The 22391-nt window shown below is 41.1% G+C and overlaps 1 protein-coding gene across 1 annotated transcript in view; it reads right to left on the reverse strand.

Moving 5' to 3' along the window:
• The window catches only part of SPATA22 (spermatogenesis associated 22), a 45721-nt gene that overhangs the window by 16270 nt on the left and 7060 nt on the right, over positions 1 to 22391 (reverse strand). Inside the window, exons 5-7 of the mRNA XM_089693691.1 lie at positions 15576 to 15891; positions 9835 to 9964; positions 2355 to 2452 (exon numbers count right to left, since the gene is read on the reverse strand). Of these exons, the coding sequence (XP_089549817.1) occupies positions 2355 to 2452; positions 9835 to 9964; positions 15576 to 15891 (544 nt within the window). The remainder of the gene's footprint in view (positions 1 to 2354; positions 2453 to 9834; positions 9965 to 15575; positions 15892 to 22391) is intronic.

The raw sequence follows: 22391 nt of genomic DNA on the forward strand, positions 1-22391 counted from the left end.
TGTGGACTGATGAAAGATGGTTCTTTTTGAGTCTAGTGGCCGGGGACAGTTTGTTAGACGACCCCCAAACACTGAATTCTAGCCACAGTACACTGTGAAGACAGTGAAGCATGGTTGCGCAAGCATCATGATATGGGGATGTTTCTCATACTACGGTGTTGGGCCTATTTATCGCATACCAGGGATCATGAATCAGTTTGAATGTATTCAAATACTTGAAGCGGTCATGCTGCCTTATGCTGAAGAGGAAATGCCCTTTAAATGGGTGTTCCAACAAGACAACGACCCCAAACACAGCAGTAAACGTGCAACATCTTGGTTCCAGACCAACAAGATTGACGTTATGGAGTGGCCAGCCCAATCCCCGGATCTTAATCCAATAGAAAACTTGTGGGGTGACATCAAAAATGCAGTTTCTGAGGCAAAACCAAGAAATAGAGAAGAACTGTGGAATGTAGTCCAATCATCCTGGGCTGGAATACCTGTTCACAGGTGCCAGAAGTTGGTTGACTCCATGCAACACAGATGTAAAGCAGTTCTCAGAAACAGTGCTTATACAACTAAATATTAATTAAGTGATTCAAAGGAAAGCAAAATCTTCAAACATTTTTCAGTTTATATAGTGAATGTTTGAGTTTGTAAAGAAGAATACAAACACTGCTATTTTTTTGAACAGTCTAATATTCACTTTTCTTCAATTTTTTTTTAGAGGAACAACACAAATTTGATATATTTTTCTTCATGTTTTGATTTGGAATAGAATGTGTAGTGTTCCCAATGCATTTGTGTGTATGGAAATAAAAGCTATTAGAAGGATTTTGAGCTTTATTCACTCTTTTCAACACACTGCTATTATTTTGAACACAACTGTATATGTTCCAGGGCTCAATGCTGCCACCTACTCCTATGGGCTCAACCTAATAGTAAAGGAGTATATATTGCACTCAATCTCCCCATGGGATAAATAAATGATCTCTATGGATGTCTATAAAGGGAACCGATGTTCATGTGTCACCAGAATGGTGCTTAGTCTTAAGCAGTCTCTCCATAAAGTAGAAGGACACCTATTCCATTGCGGATGAAAGCAGCACATCAGCAGGAAATAGATAATTAGTCATTCATTAGTGGTTAGGTTTCCCACAGTCATAATTACATGTGTATAACTGGTCCAAATGACCCCTTAGTCAACAGCCAATAGTACATTGAGAACAGGTATTGCATACAGTAAATCCTAACTGTTACTCTAATGAATGGCCATTATAGCAAAGCACTAGCAAAGGCAACAAATCAGGAAAATCAGATTATAGCAGACCTGATAGGTTAGCAGATTGCAAAGCGTTTAGTAAGATTCAAAACAACCACTGAGAGCTGCACCATCGTGCTACTGATGGCAAGTGAATGTGGGATGGAATGATTTATCTGGAGCATGATAAGATACAATATGATGTGTTGAATGCTGCCAAGTAGAAGAGCAATGAGCAATGACAGCCCGCTCTCCTTATGGACTATTGTTTAGCGAGGTTGAGCTGGGCCTTGCGACGAGAATGAAACACCATGCTATAGAATCACTGCCTAAGTGACTGCTTGGCTTTCAGCTGCTGTTTTACATGCTTGAAACTTACTAAGCACTTTCCAATCTGCTCAACTATCATGTCTGCTATAATCTGATTTTCACGATTTGTTGCCTCTGTTAGTGTTTTGTTATAATGGCAATTCATTAGAGAAACAGTTAGGATTTACTGCAATACCTGTTCGCAATGTACTATTGGCTGTGGACTAAGGGGTCATTTGGACCAGTTATACACAAGTAGTTATGACTCTGTGGGAAGCCTAACCACTAATGAATGACTATCTATCCTGCATCCTTTCCTGCTGTTGTGCTGCTTCCATCTGCAGCAGAATAGGTGTCATACTTTGTGGAAAGATTGCTTAAGACCAAGTACCATTCTGGTGACGCAGTGGATGAACTTCGGTTCCCTTTATAGACATCCATAGAGATCTATTAATCCCACGGGGGGTTTGAGTGCAATATATATATACTTGAAATGTTAACTGGGGCAGCTCCCGCTCCCGCCCTCCATTCAGAACTGTGCTGCCTCTCGCTTTCCTGTGAGAATAAGAGTGATTGAGGCCAAGGGGAAGGACCAGCAAAGCAAGGACATATTCACCATCTACCTGTGCCTGCCCACAGTCGACAGGTAGATTACAATCGACAGGTTGCAACCCACACTCTAGAACTTCCTCCTTTAATTCACATTATGAGATAAAGCAGTGCAATATGGTCATTTCTATCATTTCAAGTAGACAAAACTCACTCAGTAAAGTAGAGAACAGCTGGTATTATTGTTACTTACAATTTCATAAAACACACATGGAACATGGTTTTTGCCATCCCTCAAAATGAATAATTTTGATCCATGACTACCAGATGTGACAGCAGAATCAAGCACAGCTAGTAAAACAAGAGCATCTCTCTGGTTATTACAAAAAAGCATATTTTTTTTTAAATATTTCAAGATCTATTGCTGCTTAATACCTTTTACATAACTGATATTTATCGTGCGCTGCACACTGGACTAACACAGCCACACATGCACCCCTAAATTCACTATAGCGAGTAGGGGTTGAACTGAGCCCCATGGCAGAAACTCACATAAAACATGGGAAGAATATAGAAAGTCAAGTCCTGGTGTCCTGCCTAAGAGGTAGCAGTGGCAACCCTCATACTATACATTTGTCTCCACGATAAAGAAGACTACAGGCACACCTTGGAGGTGGTAAAGGAAACTGCACACTGAAGAATGTGTCACTCTTTGTGCCAGGGGTGTGTGAATTTACATATGTTGCAACTAAGTATGCAACTTTCCAGCTTTACACCCCAGTCACATCGGGTGCGACTTGGCATGTGATTTCCATGCCATACGACTTGCAAATCGTATGCCAAGTCGCACCCTATTGTCCGCTATTAGACAAAGTCAGAACCGCACTGATTTCTAAAGTAGTGCATGCACTACTTTTGTTGCGATTTGCATAGACATCTGTGTCAGATGTCTTGCAAATCGCAACTGAAATCAGCAGGTAATCCGATTTGTAAATCGTGAAATTTCACTGTAAGTCGCATGATTTTGAAATCGGCTTTGATGTGACCAGATCTCTTTTTAGCAACAATGTTTTTAAGTATGAAGCACCTCAGCTGAACATCTAAACTATGAGGCTCCATGCACACTAGCGGTTTTTTTTTTTTTAAAGATCAAAAAATGCTGAAAAAAAAATGCTGGTAATAGCGTTTTTAGTAATGTTTAGAAGCATTTAGGAGTGTTATCATTTTATCAGTGTTTTTACAGTACACGTAGAGGAAAAGGAAAAAAATAAAAAATAAAAATAAAACTGTTCATGAGAGTTTTAGTAGCGTTTAGCATTTTTCTGCTGGAAAAATGCTCCAAAAAACTCTACGTCTCCATGTACACTAGTGTTTGTTTGAGCTCCTGGAAGCTGTTATTAGCATTTTTTCTACTCCTAGAAGCTAAATGGTGTTATCCTAGGTGTCCATACACTCTATTTTAGGCTGTTCGTGTTTTTTGAGCTTCAGCATCTAGGAACAGAAAAAAATTGTTTTTGTAGAGTCTAAACACTACTAAAACGCTCCTAATACCTTTTTTTCTAGCCTTTTTTTTCCTGTACATGTACTGTAAAAATGCTAATTAAATGCCAATGCTCCTAAATACTTTTGAATGCTACTAAAAACGCTATTACCAGCGTTTTTTATCCAGCATTTTTTGAGCTTAAAAAAGCCTACAAAAACATTTTTTTTTCTGCTTCTAGATGCTGAAGCTCAAAAAATGCTAATAGCCTAAAGCAGTGTGCATTGGACAGACACGATAACACTATTTAGGTTCTAGAAGCAGGAAAAAAGCTAAGAACAGCTTCTAGGAGCTTAAGGCCTCTTGCACATGGAAATTTTAAAAAATGACAATTTTTTTTACTGATTTTTAACAAGATGCATTGTTGTCTGTGGCTTCTTGAACACTGCTGAGTAGAGATCAGTAAAGCAGTGCTGAGTACAGACGTGTGAAAAAAAAAAAAAAAAATCTGAAATGTTTAAGTTTATCTACAGTAATTGACATCTATACGCCTGTATACGCAAGTACATACACACGAGGATACAGCCATATAGACACATAAACAAATGATGACAGAATATTTAATTATAGGGTTTCCTCCCACTGCCTCCTCTACATGCGGGAAGGGGGGTTTGAAAAGTGAAGGGGGGTGACCAGCTTGTCAGGAAGGGGGATGGATGGCACAATTATTGGAACTAATTCCTCTGTGTGGCTCTCCCTATAGTGCATCAGCTTCTCCTCCTCTCACTCCCTGCCGGGTTTCAGTTGCTGTAGGGAGAGCCACATATGGGGATTAGTTCCAATAAGTGTGTCACCCATCCCCCCTTTTGGCACTCTGATCGCTCCCACTTTACTTTCCAACCCCCCTTGCAGCTCTGATGCCCCTGTGTGCACCTACCCCCTCACCGCAGCTTTACCAGCTTCCCTCTTCTCCTGCCAGCTGCTTCAGGGCACAAGGGAATTGGGTTCAGGATTGAAAGTGGGGGAGTCGGCAAATATGTCATGTTTAGCAGTCCCTTCCTATCCTGGTAGAACACAGTGAGCAATCGGTACTGGAAACTGTGTTTACCATGCTTTAGTTTGTGAATGAACAGGAAGCTGCTCTGCAGAGTGCTTCCTATTCATTCACTGTTCAGTGCAGCAAAGAAAGGAATTGAAGAATTTGTGTTCTCAACTCCTTTCTCTGCCTGAAAAGTGAGACATCAGAGGTCTGCTTATTTCACCCCCCCCTTAAAAAAAAACATAACTCAAGAAAATAAATTGTAAAAAGCAAATAAAAAAAAAAACTTATAGTGGAATTTTAGTGTGAAATATATAGCAAAAATAGCAAACAGGCAGGATCTTTAAGTGAAGAAGTCCCCTGTCCACCTGTCATATTTTCAGGTGGACCTGATCGTACAGATTATCCACCCCTATGGATCAGTGGATGTAAACAAATTTGTGTCTGTTTACACCTGTCTACCTCTGGTCTGAACCAGGAGGGCAGTGGGGTGTAAACGAACAGCAGAGTTTGTTTATGCCCACAATCATGGACATAGAATGATTCTTCACAGAAGTATTGCCACCTTTTAATGTCATGTAGTATAGTTATTTCTCATGATGATCCTTTTCCTTGCAGAAAAGGACTGCATTAATACTTTTGTTGTTGATCTTCAGGTAATTCTGTGCAGTCACTCTTAGGAATCAAGCACCTCTGCATGACAGCACCGCCATATCCACCTAGCTGAAGTGCAAGTTTATCATGAAAGCTAGATCAAAACAGAACTCCAGCTTGCTAACTACAAAAAATCAGCAGCAATACACTCATGAGGCCATCCCTTAAGTCATACTTCCTCTCAGCACGGTAACTGTCAGCTTACAGTGAAGGAAATAAGTATTTGATCCCCTGCTGATTTTGAATGTTTGCCCACTCACAAAGAAATGATCAGTTTAAAAATCGAATGGTAGGTGTATTGTAACACTGAGAGACAGAATAGCAACAAAAAAAAAATCAAAAGAAATGCATGTCTAACAAATGATGCGCTGATTTGCATGTTCATGAGGGAAATAAGTATTTGATCCCCTTCATAAATCATGACTTAGTACTTGGTGGCAAATCCCTTGCTAGCAATCAGAGGTCAGACGTTTCCTGTAGTTGACCATCAGGTTTGCAAACATCTCAGGAGGGATTTTGGCTCACTCCTCTTGGCAATCCTCTCCAAGTCATTAAGGTTTGGTGGCTGACGTTTGGCAACTCAAACTTTCAGCTCCCTCCACAGATTTTTAATCGAATTAAGGTCTGGAGACTGGCTAGGCCTCTCCAAGACCTTAATGTGCTTCTTCTTGAGCCACTCCTTTGTTGCCTTGGCCGTGTGTTTTGGGTAACTGTCATGCTGGAACACCCATCCACGACCCATTTTCAATGCCCTGGCTGAGGGAAGAAGGTTCTCACCCAAGATTTGACGGTACATTGCCTCGTCCATCGTCCCTTTGATGCGGTGCAGTTGCCCTGTCCCCTTAGCAGAAAAACACCCCCAAAGCAGAATGTTTCCACCACCATGTATGACAGTTGGGATGGTGTTCTTGGGGTCATAGGCAGCATTCCTCCTCCAAACACAGAGAATTGAGTTGATGCCAAAGAGTTCGATTTTGGTCTCATCTGACCACAACACTTTCAACCAGTCCTCCTCTGCATCATTCAGATGTTCAGTGGCAAACTTCAGACGGGCCTGGACATGTGCTTTCTTGAGCGGAGGGACCTTGCAGGCACTGCAGGATTTCAATCCTTGTCGGCGTGGTGTGTTACCAATTGTTTTCTTGGTGACTGTGGTCCCAGCTGCCTGGAGATCATTGACAAGATCCTCACGTGTAGTACTTGGATGAATCCTCACTGTTCTCATGATCACTGACACTCCACGAGGTGAGATCTTGCAAGGTGCACCAGACCTAGGGAGACTGACAGTTGTTTTGTGTTTCTTTCATTTGCGAATGATTGCACCAACCGTTGTCACCTTCTCACCAAACTGCTTGGCGAATTTGGTAGCCCAGTCCAGCCTTGTGTAGCTCTACAATCTTGTCCCTGACATCCTTGGACAGCGCTTTGGTCTTTGCCATGGTGGAGAGTTTGGAATCTGATTGTTTGATTGCTCCTGTAGACAGGTGTCTTTTATACAGGTACCAAAATGAGATTAGCAGCACTCCCTTTAAGAGACTGTTTCTAATCTCAGCTTGTCACCTGTATGAAAGACACCTGGTAGCCAGAAATCCTGCTGAATGATAGGGGATCAAATACTTATTTCCCTCATGAACATGCAAATCAGTGTATCATTTGTTAGACATACATTCTGCTGATTTTGTTGTTGCTATTCTGTCTCTCAGTGTTACAATACACTTACCATTCGATTTTTAGACCGATCATTTCTTTGTGAGTGGGCAAAAATGCTAAATCAGCAGGGGATCAAATATGCATTTCCTTCACTGTATGTGCATAAAGAAAAATGTGACTTGCTTGCAGTGCCTTTCCTCAGAATGACTTGTACATGAGTTTACTTACAATAGCGGTTATCTATAAAATAAATGAATATTTTTAGTGAATACATATTTATGTTCATCTGTATGTCTTACATCTGTTGTCTAGAGTTCAATTTAATAAGGATTACTGGCATTTATCCTGCATACAATTCCAAATCTGTGTAAGCAGATCCTACTTATTTCAATGTGACAGGCTTGCAGAGTTATGCTAATATTCCATTTTAAATATGCCAACAGAGTTTTCTTTGATTTTCATAAATTGCACAAAAACTTTATATCTAAACTGGGCCCTTGAGCCTCAAGTGAGAATGGAGCCTCAAGTGAGAATGGAAGAAGGTCTAAAAATCTCAAAAAATGAATATGTCTATCATGTATACGAGAAGAGCTGTGATTGTTTAGAACAATAATTGAAATCACTGTTTACTACCTGGGGGCTCACACTTTTAGCCTAAAAGTATTGCCCAAATGTACAGTGCCTTTAAAAAGTATTCATACCCCTTGAACTTTTCCACATTTTGTCATGTTACAACCAAAAAAACTTAAATATATTTTATTGGGATTTTACGTGATAGACCTACACAAAGTAGCACATAAAATTGTGAAGTGGAAAGAAAATGATAAACGGGTTTCAAAATTTTTACAAATAAATATCTTAAAAGTGTAGCATGCATTTGTATTCAGCCCCATTTACTCTGATAGAACAAAAGCTGAAAAGAAGTATGCCAAGAGCCAAAACAGCCGGTATGAAAAAGACTTTAATACATTGGTTACCCTATATTCATATCGGCAACCAAATGATTGCGGACTCACCTAGAAGAATTGCAGTAGATAAGTGGGTGTGGTCACCGAAACTCATGATCAGTACACATGTGCATAGGAAAAAAGGTTCCCCCAGAAAGTCAGTTTTATATGGGACCATGCAGCTTAACCAAAAGGGCTTTATTAGAATAATAAAAAAAATAAAGCCCTTTTGATTAAGCTGCATGGTCCCATATAAAACTGTCTTTCTGGGGGAACCCTTTTCCCTATGCCCTTTACTCTGATACCCCTAACTAAAATCTAGTGGAACCCATTGCCACCTAATTAGTAAATAGAGTCCACCTGTGTGTATTTTTTTTTCATTATATCTTTATTAATTTTTTAATACAAAATCCACTTTATAACAAACATCATAAAACACAAATTCCTCTTACATTTATCTATTCCCTATCTCCCTTTTACCCCACCGCTCCATCAGTCACTCCTTTATCCTTTTCATTTACTTCTTGTTCTTCTTATTCTCCTTGCTAACTTCTCAACCCACTTATCCATTTCCTTCTCTCTTATCCTACTCCATACTGTTATTTCTTTTCCTTTTACTTCTTCTTTCTTTACACTCCAACCACTTCTAAATATTTTTTTTAAAGTCATACTAACTTCCCCAAGATTTTTTTAATTTTTCGACTTTATCCTCATCCATATGGTATAGTTCTTCCATCTTATGTATATACTCAACTCTAGTTATCCAATCTTTGATTTTAGGGGGCTCCAAAGCTTGCCAGAATTTAGGAACAAGACTATTGGCTGCATTTATTAAATGAAACAGTATCGTATTCTTATAGTGCTTCACAGATGTTGCAGGTGTGTGGAAAAAAACATATCCACGGATCTAACGGTATATTAATCCTCAGCATCACCTGTATATGTTGAATTATCACCCTCCAGTACTCCTGTATTTTGGGGCAATGCCACCAAATATGTGCCATTGTTTCCTTAATCCCACACCCTCGCCAATACAAAGGTGATACCTCTGGTGCTACATTAGGTGTAATATACCATCTTACAAGACAATTATTGTTCATTTCCACTATATTCATATTCACCGCCCCATGTGTTAATCTAAACATTTTTTTTTTTGTTGCTCATTCAGTTTTGTTCCAAGCTCCTTTTCCCAATTATCTAAGAGCACTTGGGACTCTGATCCAGATAATTCAGTAAGGATCTTATAGATCCTAGAACTAGCATGTTTTTGTATTTTGTATAAAATAAACATATGCTCTAAAGGATACATATCTTCCTCTGTCCTTAATGGTTATGAGTGCCCACTCATTTTTTGGTTGTAGGTGCTGAGCTTTATTAGTAGTATGCATATACGGAATGGGCGTATTAACGAATATAAATAAAGGTAACAAGCTTTGTCAACTTTGAAAAATATATACCAAACTTTAAAATAATTTGCACTTTTGCAGCCAAATTTGAGAAACCTATGTGTTCCCATTCTGCATACCTAAAAATAATAATAAAAAAAACATTCTTACCTTTCCACTTTTATGAAGCAGGTTTAAACATAGGACTATAAGCTATTCTAAACAATTTCAAAGTGGAGACAGACTGAGATAAAGTGCACTAACACACAATGCACCACCCAAGCCTTGAGATCTCTATCCCTTTGTTAGGACAAAGAGTGTATACTGGTACATATAGTTTCCAAATGAGAATAGAGATCTGCCAGCACAGTACAGTACTAGGTTAACTATGTTAAACAGTCCAGCCCCCTTCTGAAAAGCAAGTAAAAAGGTAAGCAGCAATTTTTGAATGTTTTGCTATATGAATGGGAACATGTAACATATTGGGTGTAATCCCAGGTTGTCTGTAAAAATGGAAATACACTTTAAGCATGGATTTTACAAGCATAATTGTGTTTTTATTCTATCGTTATACATACCTAATATCTCAAACAGTAATGGAGTTTGGTCTGTGTACTGACTCCAGTGCTTCATGCTTTCAATTGATGCAGTTATGATTCTTAAAGTATTATGTTTTTCTTTTAAAGTAATTTGGTAAAGTGGTATAGCCTTTAAAAAATATATAGTATTATACAATCTGTTAAAATCATAAAGTAATTTAAAATATTTAATATACAATCTAAAATATGCAACAGGATGTTATTTCATCTCATCTCATTAAGTGTTAGAAAGCCATAGGCTCACCCATCAAGGACAATTAGTTACTACCTTTGCAGGGTTATTAACATGTGCTTTCACACATACCCCATGCTACCCATGCGACAGGAGCATACACATACATACACACACACATATATATATATATATATATATATATATATATATATAGAGGCTAGGTCTATTGATGCTGGCTGGCTGGGCTTGGATCTATTGTCACTAAAGGGAATCTATTTTTGCATGGTAGTCTATTGTTGCTCCAGAGGAATCTATTTTTGCTGGGAGGTCAGTTGTTGCCAAAAGGGATCTACTATTGAGGCAGGGGTCTATTATTGCTTGCTGATGGGAGATCTGTTGTTGCTGTTGGGAGTCTATTGTTTCTGGGATGGGATTTTGTTGTGGGGGTCCAATGTTGCTGGGAGCTGTTGGTGCTGGGGGGAGGCTATTGTTGTTGGCTGCAGTGTATCTATTTTACTGTTTTTCTTGTTATTAAAAATTCCATACAAAATAATACTTGGCTCTCTATTCTCTTAAAGGAGCGGTACTGGGAGGTGGGTAGGGGGTGGAACCAAGGGGTGATACTTAGGGGTGGGTAGGTGGAAACAAGGGTGACTCAGAGAGGGGAGTTCCTGCACCTATTCTCTGAGAAAAAAAAGCCACACACACACACACTGTATTGTCAAAAGTATTGGGACATCCCTCCAAATCATTGGATTCAGGTGTTCCAATCACCTTCATGACCACAGGTGTATAAAATCAAGCACCTAGGCATGCAGACTGCTTCTACAAACATTTGTGAAAGAATGGGTCGCTCTCAGGAATGCAGTGAATTCAAGAGTGATACCTTGAAAGGTCGCCACCTGTGCAATAAGTCCATCCGTGAATTTTCTTGCTATTAACCTCTTCGCAACGGCACCAGTGCGCAAAGCAAGGCCCATAAAGACATGGATGAGCGAGTCTCGGGTGCAGGAACTTAACTGGCCTGCACAGAGTCCGGACCTCAACCCAACAGAACACCTTTTAAGAATGAATTAGAGTGGAGACTGCGAGCCAGGCCTTCTCATCCAACATCAGTGTCTGACTCAACAAATGTACTTCTGGAAGAATGGTCAAACATTCCCATAGACACACTCCTAAACCTTGTGGACAGCCTTCCCAGAAGAGCTAAAGCTGCTATAACTGCAAAGGGTGGGCCAACACAATACTAAACCCTACGGACTAAGACTGGGATGCCATTATAGTTAATGTGCAGTTAAAGGCAGGCGTCCCAATACTTTTGGCAAAATAGTGTGTGTGTGTGTATATATATATATATATATATATATATATATATATATATATATAGTGAGAACTCGCTTCAAAATGGTAGAGCTTTTCTTGTTAAAGCACACAGCAACTCGCTTCTTTAAGTGCCTTTTTGCCCAATTTTATTTACAAGAAAGTTCAAATAATAAAAATGCTTCCCACACAGGGGTATCCACCATCAAACAAATGCAAATGATATTCAGCCTTCTGGCTTGTACACCGATTACCATCTGTCTCCTGCAGACTCTATCCAAACTGGCTTTTCCGCACACAGCTAACCAATAGCACACAGCTTGTTTGGCTTCCACCTCCACTAGGTGAAGCCCACCTGACTCCAAGGCAGTGACCTCCTGCCTGCCGTGGTGGAGCCCTCCTGACTCCTGTCTGCCGGGGTGGAGCCCTCCTGACTCCTGTCTGCCGGGGTGGAGCCCTCCTGACTCCTGTCTGCCGGGGTGGAGCCCTCCTGACTCCTGTCTGCCGGGGTGGAGCCTTCCTGACTCCTGTCTGCCGGGGTGGAGCCTTCCTGACTCCTGTCTGCCGGGGTGGAGCCCAGATTTATGGCCTGGCCTCCACCAAAAGCCCTGCACACACCTGTGCAATCATCGTGCTGGCTGCTCTCAAAATATGGGCCCAGGATTGGAGATTTCATCCCTCCCAAATCTCTTAGAAATCTCCAGGCTACAGGTCCCAAAACAGGCTTTACAAACCAAAGAGGAAACTGATAAACCAGTTTCCTCTGCATTATGAGATCTGCCTGGAGCCCTTCAACCTGTATGGTTGAGAATCTTGGGTCTCCATCGTGATTTCCACTATGGCAGGATACCGCACTGCCACAATATATATATATATAGATAGATATATATAGATATAGATATGTCCATATATATTTGGACACGGACACAATTATCATGCTTTTGGTTCTGTATGCCTCCAGAATAAATGAAAATGATACAATCCAAATCAATTTGAAGTGCAGACTTTCAGATTTAATTCAAGGGGTTGAACATATATATACATACATACACACACACACACACACACACACACACATATATATCTATATATAGTACAAATTTCAGGAACTGCAGCCATTTTTATACACAGTCCCTCCATTTTCAGGGGCTCAAATGTAATTGGACAAATGAATATAATCATAAATAAAATGTTCATTTTTAATATTTTGTTGAGAATCCTTTACTGGCAATGACTTTACTGGCAACTTTTCTGATGCTTTGCCAGGCTGTCTTCAGTTGTTCTTTGTTTGTGGGTCTTTCTGCCTTTAGTTTTGCCTTCAGCAAGTGAAATGCATGCTCAATTGGGTTGAGATCAGGTGATTGATGTGGCCTTTGTAGAATATTCCACTTCTTTTCCTTCAAAAGCTCCTGAGTTGCTTTTGCAGTGTGTTTTGGATCATTGTCCATCTGTACTGTGAAGCGCTGTCCAATCAACTTTGCTGCATTTGGCTGAATCTTGGCTGACAGTATATCTCTAAACACTGCAAAATTCATCCGGCTGCTTCTGTCTTCTGCCACATCATCAATAAACACCAATGACTCAGTGCCACTGGAAGCCATGCATGCCCATGTCATCATACTGCCTCCACAATGTTTTACAGATGATGTTGTGTGCTTTGGATCATGAGCTGTTCTAAGCCTTCACCACACTTTTTTCTTCCTGTCATTCTGGTACAGATTAATCTTAGTTTCATCTGGCCAAAGAATGCTTTTCCGGAACTGGTCTGGCTTTTTTAGATGTTTTTTTGGCAAAGTCTTATCTGGCTTTTCTATTCTTCAGGCTTATGAATGGTTTGCACCTTGTGGTGAACCCTCTGTATTTGCTCTCCTCAAGTCTTCTCTTGATTGTAGACTTTGACAATGATACGCCCACCTCCTGTAGAGTGTCCCTAACTTGTCTGGATGTTGTGAGTGGGTTTTTCTTTACCATAGAGAGGATCCTGTGATCATCCACTACTGTTTTCTTCCATGGACGTCCATGCCTTTTTATGCTGCTGAGCTCACCAGTGCATTCTTCTTTCCTCAGAATGTACTAAACTGTTATTTGGCCACTCCTAATATTGCTGCTATCTCTCTGATGGATTTGTTTCATTTCTGAAGCCTTGTGTATTCACTTGTATAGACAGCTCCTTTGAATGCATGAGGTAGGTGCACAGCAATAGATTCCAAATGCAAATACCACACTTAGAATCAACTCCACCTTTTACCTGCTTAATTGATGAAGAAATAATGAAGGAGTAACAGTGGCTTAGTGGTTAGCACTTCCGCCTGGCAATACTAGGGTCGTTGGTTCAAATCCTAACCACGGCACCACCTGCCTGGAGTTTGCATGTTCTCCCTGTGCCTGCGTGGGTTTCCTCCGGGTACTCTGGTTTCCTCCCACACTCCAAAGACATGCAGGTAGGTTAATTGGATCCTGTCTAAATTGTCCATAGTATGTGTATGTATGAATGTGAGTTAGGGACCTTAGATTGTACACCCCTTGAGGGTTAGGGACTGATGTGAATGTACAATATATATATATATATATATATATATATATATGTGTGTGTAAAGTGCTGCGTAAATTGACGGCGCTATATAAGTACCTGAAATTAATAAATAAGGAGTAGTCCACACCTGGCCATGAAACAGCTTTTGATTCAATTGTCCAGTTACTTTTGGTCCCTTGAAAAAGGGGTGTTGACAACTCTTAAGAGCTGTAATTCCTAAACCCTTCCTCTAATTTGGATATACATACCCTCAAATTAAACCTGAGAGTGTGCACTTTCAGCCCATATCCATTATATAAACTATACCTTGAATATGTTTTGGTAAATACGTGAAAAAAACTAAAATTGTGCCTGTGTCCAAATATATATGGACCTAACTGTATATACACAGTATATAGTTTGTGGAACTCTACACAAAACACAAGTTACACATACATTCCACATACACATAAGTCCACTACTTGTGCATCTTGTTTGGAACCAACAGTGGATACAATACTGGCACATTGCTATCTGTGCTGAATATGCTTCAGTCTACAGTGCTGGATTATAATATGTATTTGTACAGAGGGCAAAAAAATACTCAGCACACACATTAGCTGCTAGCAAGCGGTTGAGGCCCAGTGACACATTGTTGCAGATTAGTTATTTTATATTTTATTACCGTATTTTCCGGCGTATAAGACGACTTTTCAACCCCTGAAAATCTTCTGAAAAGTCGGGGGTCGTCTTATACGCCGGTGTGAGCCGGTGTCAGGGCGGCACTTTTTCGAGGGGCGGCGCAGCCCCCCCTCCTCCTCCAACGGACATTAAGTACAGGGGTGGGCAGAGGGGCTGCTGTACCTTACCAGGCTCCGGTCCCACGACGATCCGGTCCAGGAAGCGCGGCTGCTCCTTCTTTCAGTTCGGCCGCTCGATGGTCACACGGCCGCTCGGCTCCGCCTCCTCACCGGTGATTGGGCGCCAGTACTGGAAAGGCACACAGGTGACCAATCACCGGGGAGGAGGCGGAGCCGAGCGGCCCCGCAAAAATCGAGCGGCCGAACTGGAAGAAGGAGCAGCCGCTCCTCTCCCCCACCGACACTAACGATGGGGCACTATTCCTCCTCCACACTGACACCAACGATGAGGCACTGTTCCTCCCCCACTGACACCAATGATGGGGCACTATTCCTCCCCCACTGACACCAATGATGGGGCACTATTCCACCCCCACTGACACCAATGATGGGGCACTATTCCACCCCCACTGACACCAATGATGGGGCACTATTCTCCCCACTGACACCAACAATGGGGCACTATTCCTCCCCCACTGACACCAATGATGGGGCACTATTCTCCCCACTGATACCAATGATGAGGGAGATCATGGAAACTCCATGTAGATAGTGTCCTGTTCGGGATTTGAACTAAGGACTCAAATACTGCAAGATAGAAGTGCTAACCACTAAAACACGAGTTTGGCTTTAATACTTTTCTTAGAAACGCTCTTGTTCTAAATGCTTTAGTGTGAATAAGAACCATTCTGGCTGTGTAACAGACCATAAATGGAACTGAATGTGGTTCCCATTGACTCAAAATGCCCAGGCAATAAGGTAAACAAAGTAGATTGCTTTTTTCTGGCTACCATAAAACACATACCAGAAAAAATGACACTTTAAGTTACAGCGAAATATTACAATATAATACCTGCACCATTTCGTCCTCAGGCATGTCATCAAACACATCTTTTTTCACTTTTACATTTTTAAAGGTATATGGAGACTTGAAATCCTTTGATCCAGATGAAGCAGCAAAGGAATACTGTAATTTCTTTGAAGATAATGTGGATGTCTGTTTTGAAAGCTGTAGTGGAGAATTAACTGGTGTAGCATAGTTATGATTATTGGCCTGACCTTTTGAACTGTCTGACATTTGCATTTGCCCATAGTGTCTTTTAGGGTAAGAATTCAAATCTTTAGTAGAGGTGCATAAAACATTTTCATCTCCAAACCAAAAGCTGGACCTGTAAATGTAAAAATGTATATAAATATTTTGATATATAACAATATAAAATATCAAACCTTTAAAAAATGAATCCACATGGTTAGAATCTACAGCATGGCTACAACCATGCTTTTAAAGATACATTCCTAGTGGTGCACAGAAATGAAAATTTTGGTGCCGAAACCGAAAATTCAGGATGCTCTTAGCCGAAAACCAAATCCAAAACCAAAATGGACAGTTTTTAAAAATTAATATATTTTTCAAACACAATTTTTTGGGAAAAAAATACATTTTAATGATTTAAAAAAAAAAAAAAAAAAAAAAAATTATATATATATATATATATATATATATATATCCCAATTGTTTCATAAAATATGAAAGATGATGTTACACCAAGTAAATAGATACCCAACATGTCATGCTTTAAAAATGTGCACGCTCGTGGAATGGAGTCAAACTACAGTACTCAAAAATCTCCATGAGTTGACGCTTTAAAAATTTCTACAGGTTACCAGTGTAAAATTACAGAGGAGGTCTGCATGCATGATAGAAATAATTAGTGACAGGTCCTCTTTATGGAGAGAAATGGGGTCAATAAAACCCCACATATCTCCTCTACAATGTACAGGCATACCTCAGTTTACGCATTTAATTCGTTCTGCAGGACTTTTCGTATAGCGAAAAATTCGTAAACCGAAATGCTGTTTCCCATAGGAATGCATTGAAAACCAATTAATACGTTCCAAAGGTCAGAAAAAAGTAAACGCTACTAAAAGACCGCATGAGTTATTTTATCAAGTCATTCAGTATTTTAGTAGTGACAACCATGTGTTAATGTTTCAGCTGTCAGCGGGGTTCCCCACTAACAGCTGAATGTAAAAAAATTGCTGGCAATTAATAAAATATGGCATGGGTTTCCCCCTCCCTTCCATACCAAGCCCTTCGGGTCTGGTATGGATTTTGAGGGTAACTCCCACGCCAAAATTTTTTAAAAATGGTGTGGGGGTCCCCCCCAAAATCCATACCAAACCCTTATCCAAGCATGCAGCCCGGCAGGTCAGGAAATGGGGGGGGGGGGAGACGAGCGAGCGTCCCCCCCTCCTGAACCATACCAGGCCACATGCCCTCAACATGGGCAGGGGGGGGGCTCCCCCCCAAAGCACCTTGTCCCCATGTTGATGGGGACAATGGCCTCTTCCCCACAACCCTGACCCCAGATCCTGCCCCCCCTCCCTACGTGAATGAGTATGGGGTACATGGTACCACTACTCATTCACAAAAAACAAAAAGTGTAGTGTGAAAAAAAAAGACAGGATACGGTCTTTGACAAGTCCTTTATTAAAAGAAAAAATAAAATATCCCCCGCAGTAGATCCAACGTCAGTCATGATGTCCGCCGCCGCTGAATCGAAAAAAGAATTTTTTTAAAAAAAGGCTCCGCTTCCGTCAATTGCCCCAGCCGTCTGCCTGCTCCGGTGGTTTGACAATTCTTAAATATGTAAGGGGCGGGGCCACCCGGGGACATCACCCGAGTGACCCCACCCCATGTGACATCGTTGATGTCACATGGGGTGGGGTCACATGCGTCCAACAGCAGATAGGGGTGTTTTTGGCCACAGAAATTTTGATGCACCCCTATATACTACCTCATGATAAAAAAATAAATAAATAATACACTTTTAATTGGATAAGTCACACACTCCTATCCTGTATATAAGAGGAACTGGAGGGGGGAGGAGCCTAACCATGGCGGCGCCGGAGAGCACGATGTGAGTGCTCTCCGACAGCCTCCAAGCCAGACCACCACGGAAATCCCCGTTTGCTTAGTCGTGTGGAGACCTACCTGAGCAAGGAGGTCTCCAGGGGGAGAGATGCCGGCGCTCTGAAGGGACGGGAGCCGAGCTAAGGGAGGAGAGCGTGCTGCGGAGATCCGCGATCAGCTGCTCGGTTGCCGGGGAGATGCAGTAAGGAGGAGTGAGCACGTGGGTTGGCCGCAAGGGAGCTCTGGGAAGCTGAGACGCCGGCCGGTTCCCTGTCAAGTGCCGGGTCCCAAACAGGAGAGCGGAGACGCCGGTTCAAACCCCAATCCTACCATACAGGAGAGGAAAGAGGAACAGGACCCACAGTTCATAGGAGACCCTGCAGGAATCCCCCAGAGACATTGGCCAGATGTAACGAGTGGACGACTGAGGATCTATGTCGACCCACTGGGTGAGTGGGTGAAGAAGGGTGAGTCCACACGCAAATAATTGTTTAAGCTTGCTGACCTGTGGGAAAGGACTTTGAAATTGCCTATAAAGAAAAAAAAGGGGGATTCCCAGGGGATTTGGAAAGTGAACAGTGGGAAAAGAAAAGGAAGTGTTAAATTGACAGACCCTGTCTGACATCATTACCCCAATATACAGTTTAAAATTTCCCCCTGATTAAAGAGCACAGTCAGTGCAGAAGATATGAAGAATAAAAGTGTTAAAGGTAGTGGGCTTAAAGGGTCCCAAACGGGTACAATTAAAAAATATACCTCCCAGGGGAATGCGACTCCAGAAAGGGCCAACAGTGGAAATGAAAAAGGGGAAATGGAAACCTCCTTGGAGAACAGTCCTAGATTGTCATTGGGCCCGGAAAATAGCAACCAACAGTGGCAAGAAAATTCTGTGAGGATAGACCTGGTAAAAGATCTACAAGTGCCAAATAGAGAGATGGCTGAAATGTTTAAGGATCTGGAAAAAACTATTAAACAAGAAATGACAAATATACGTCAGGATCTAGGGCACCTGCTAATGAGAACGGAAGAAATGGAGGAAAAAATTAACAAACATACCCAAGACATAACAGACTTAGAAAAAAAGTCCGCTATGATGAGGAATATGCAGAAACAACTGCAGTATAAAATAGAAGTACAGGAGAACAGGTCCAGGAGAAGCAACCTGAGGATAAGAGGAATCCCAGATATCCTGAAAGGGGGAGAATTACAAGAAATAGTCTGCAAAATGTTAAATTCCATCATGGACAGACCTGTAACAGAGGAACTTAAACTAGATGGAGTTTTTAGAGCAGGAAAGCCCCAACAAGGTAAAGCGAAGGAAAAATCAAGAGATGTGATTGTTCAGTTGCAAAAATATGGAGATAAGGAAGAGATTTGGAGAAGGACTAAAGGAAGAACAACTATTCAGTATGGAGATATAAATTTCCAGATTTTTGCGGATTTATCGCACGAGACTTTGTGGAGAAGAAGAGCTTTGAGGCCCCTGTTAGAGCAGATGAGATCAAGGAATGTGCAATATAGATGGGGTAATCCAGAGTGTTTAATCGGATGGAAGAACGGTGTTACAGCATTTTTGAGATTTCCTGAGGACTTAAGAGACTTCTGTGACAGACTGGAATTGCAGAGAATGAGGATCAGTGGGTGGGAAACAGAGATAGAAATAGGCTTTGGGGGAAAAGAAGTATGGCAGGAAGTAGGTAGGAAAGGGGTAGCGAGGAGTTAGTTGGGAGAGTGTGAGTTTGTTTTTTGTTTTTTCTTCTCTCCCTAAGTTTCTCACTAAACTGCACCGCTAAGGTTAAAGAAATAAAACAGGCGTGGGAAACCGTGGTGGTTGGAGGGGGGGTAAGTCGTACATGGGAGGAGTTCAATCCCCAGGTATAAAAATCAAAGGTGGGTTCATTACCACAAATGATTGATAGGCGGCTTGAAGGCCTAAATAGGGGGGGGCGGGGGGAGGTGGAGTGAGTAGGAGGGGTGAGAGTGGGAGGGTGATTAGGGGGAGCGGGGGGGAGGGATATGATAAGAGGGTTAGGGGGGGCCTTAGGGTTAAGTCTCTGCATGCTAGAGCGGGGAATAAGAATAAATTGATACAAGACTGATGGAAAATTTGCGATTTTTAACATATAATGTAAAAGGTTTGAACTGCCCAGGGAAGAGGTTTAAAGTTTTCAAGGAGTTACAGCACAGAGAGGCTTCAGTGGTTTTTCTGCAGGAGACTCACTTAGAAATTAAATCAAATGTAAAGCTGTACTCAAGAAATTATCCAACATGGTTCTGTTCTGATTCCCCGATTAAAAGAGCTAAGGGTGTAGCAATAGGGTTTGCAAAGAATATAAGGTGGGAGACTGAAGATAGAGTAACAGACCCGGAGGGGAGATTTCTATTTTTGAAGGGTAGATTACAAGAACAGAAATGTACTATTGTGAATATTTATTGCCCAAATAAGAGACCGGAGGTATACCTGAAGGGAGTTCTGAGAAAATTGATGGCATTTAAGGAGGGTCTTCTGATAGTGGCGGGGGATTTGAATTTTTGCATGGACCCACAAATGGACACGACTTCATCTGTGCAGAGAGAGGGAGGTAGAGCTTAGAAAAATCTGAAGGGCGTGTTGTATGAGTGTCAATTGGTGGATATTTGGAGGGTGACACATGGAAAAGAGAGAAATTACACTTACTTTTCTAATGCCCACGGGATGTATTCCAGACTAGACTACATATTAGTTGACCACCAACTCATAGATAGGGTGGACAAAATAGAAATTGAAGAGATTTCTATCTCTGACCATGCTTCGGTTACATTGAAACTGAGGTGGGGGAGATGTTTGTCAGGAGGGACAGGATGGAAGTTGAATGAAGCCCTCCTTCTAGATCCCGAGGTCGACCGGAAAATTAGAGTAGAAATCGAAAGATTTTTTCAGGAGAATGAGACAGGGGAGGTGTCGGTGGTCACAGTGTGGGAGACCCATAAGGCCTATATAAGAGGTATACTGATTGCGATCGGGGCAAAAAAGAAAAGGGAAAGAAGAGAGAAACTCACTGGACTGTTAAGAGAAATAAGTGAATTGGAGCAGATACATAAAATTAAAAGAACAGATGAGATAAGACAGAAGATGGTAAAAAAGAGAGAAGAACTAGGGTTTTTGATGGAGGAGGAGAAGAGAAGAATCTTTAATAAAGTTGCTAGTGAGAGATATAGATGGGCAGATAGGCCAGGTAGATACCTGATGAGAGCTTTGAGGGAAAAGAAAAATAGAAATTATGTAGAAAAAATAAGGACCCCTAACGGAGAAATGGTTTATTCTACCAAAGAGATCACTAGAGTGTTCAGAGAATACTATAGTAAGTTGTATAATATTGCCCCTCAAGACCCAGTCAATATAGGTGGGAAAGAGAGTAGAGAAAATAGAAGAGCGTATCTTAAAAACGCAGGACTACCGAAGTTAAGTGAGGATCTATTGAATTCCCTAGAGATGGAAATAACACAGGAAGAAATAAAAAGTGCATTAAAAAGTACCATAAAGGGGAAAAGTCCAGGCCCAGATGGTTATACAGTGAGGTACTATAAAAAATATAGCGACTTGTTACTACCAAAAATGGAGGAATATATGAATGCCCTGGGAGGAGAGATGGAGATGAGACGGGAATCTTTACAGGCCCATGTGGTATTAATTCAAAAGGAGGGGGAAGGATGCTTCTCAATGCTCTAGTTATAGACCAATATCACTTCTGAACATCGACACAAAGTTATATGCAAAGGTCTTAGCAAATAGATTAAAAGATCTAATGCCAGATTGGATCCAGCCAGATCAGGTGGGATTTGTGCCAGGAAGAGAGGGTAGAGACAACGGTTTAAGATCTCTGTTGCTTATCCAGAAGGCCAATAAGGGGAAAACGCCAGTAGTGGTGCTTTCGATTGATGCTGGAAAAGAATTTGATAGAGTAGAGTAAACTGGAGCTTTATGATGGATACCCTGGAGACTTTAGGAGTGGGAGCAAGAATGAGAGAGTGGATAGAAAAGCTGTACAGAGAGCCTTCCGCGGTTATAGTGGTTAATGGGGAGAAGTCAGATACTATAGGAATGTCAAATGGAACTAGACAGGGATGTCCACTGTCCCCATTGCTGTATGTTCTGTCGCTGGAACCTTTGCTGGCAACAATTAGGAAGAATATAGATATAACAGGGGTGAAGATAGGAGGCGAAGAACATAAAGTGGCAGCTTTCGCTGACGACCTGCTGTTTTATGTGGGAAATCCGAGGATAACACTTCCCAACTTAATGAAGAGCTTAAAGGAATATGGGGAGCTAGCAAACCTGAAAATTAATCCATCAAAAACTGAGATCTTAAATGTTAATCTCCCAAGTAGCGAAAAAGAAAAAATACAAAAAGAATTCTCTTTTATATGGAAAAATAGAGAGATAAAGTATTTAGGGGTTAAATTATCTGCTTCTTATACGAATTTATATAAGTTAAACTATATTCCACTCTTAAATGAGATCAAGGAGGAATTAAGGAAAATGGGAAGAGGTAACCCGTCTTGGATAGGGCGTATAAACCTGATAAAAATGGTAATTGTACCTAAAATCTTATATAAATTTCAGATGGTCCCAGTTAAAATCCCGGAGGCATTCTTTAAAGTAATAAAAAAGATGTTAACAAGATATATATGGAAAAATAAAAAACCTAGAATATCATATGACCTACTGAGTAGAAATAAGGAGAAGGGAGGATTGGGAATGCCAGACATAAAGAG

The sequence above is a fragment of the Staurois parvus genome, unplaced genomic scaffold (genome assembly GCF_062004578.1).
Source record: "Staurois parvus isolate SC_StPar_1 unplaced genomic scaffold, SC_StPar_1.0 ptg000635l, whole genome shotgun sequence".
NCBI lineage: Eukaryota > Metazoa > Chordata > Amphibia > Anura > Ranidae > Staurois > Staurois parvus.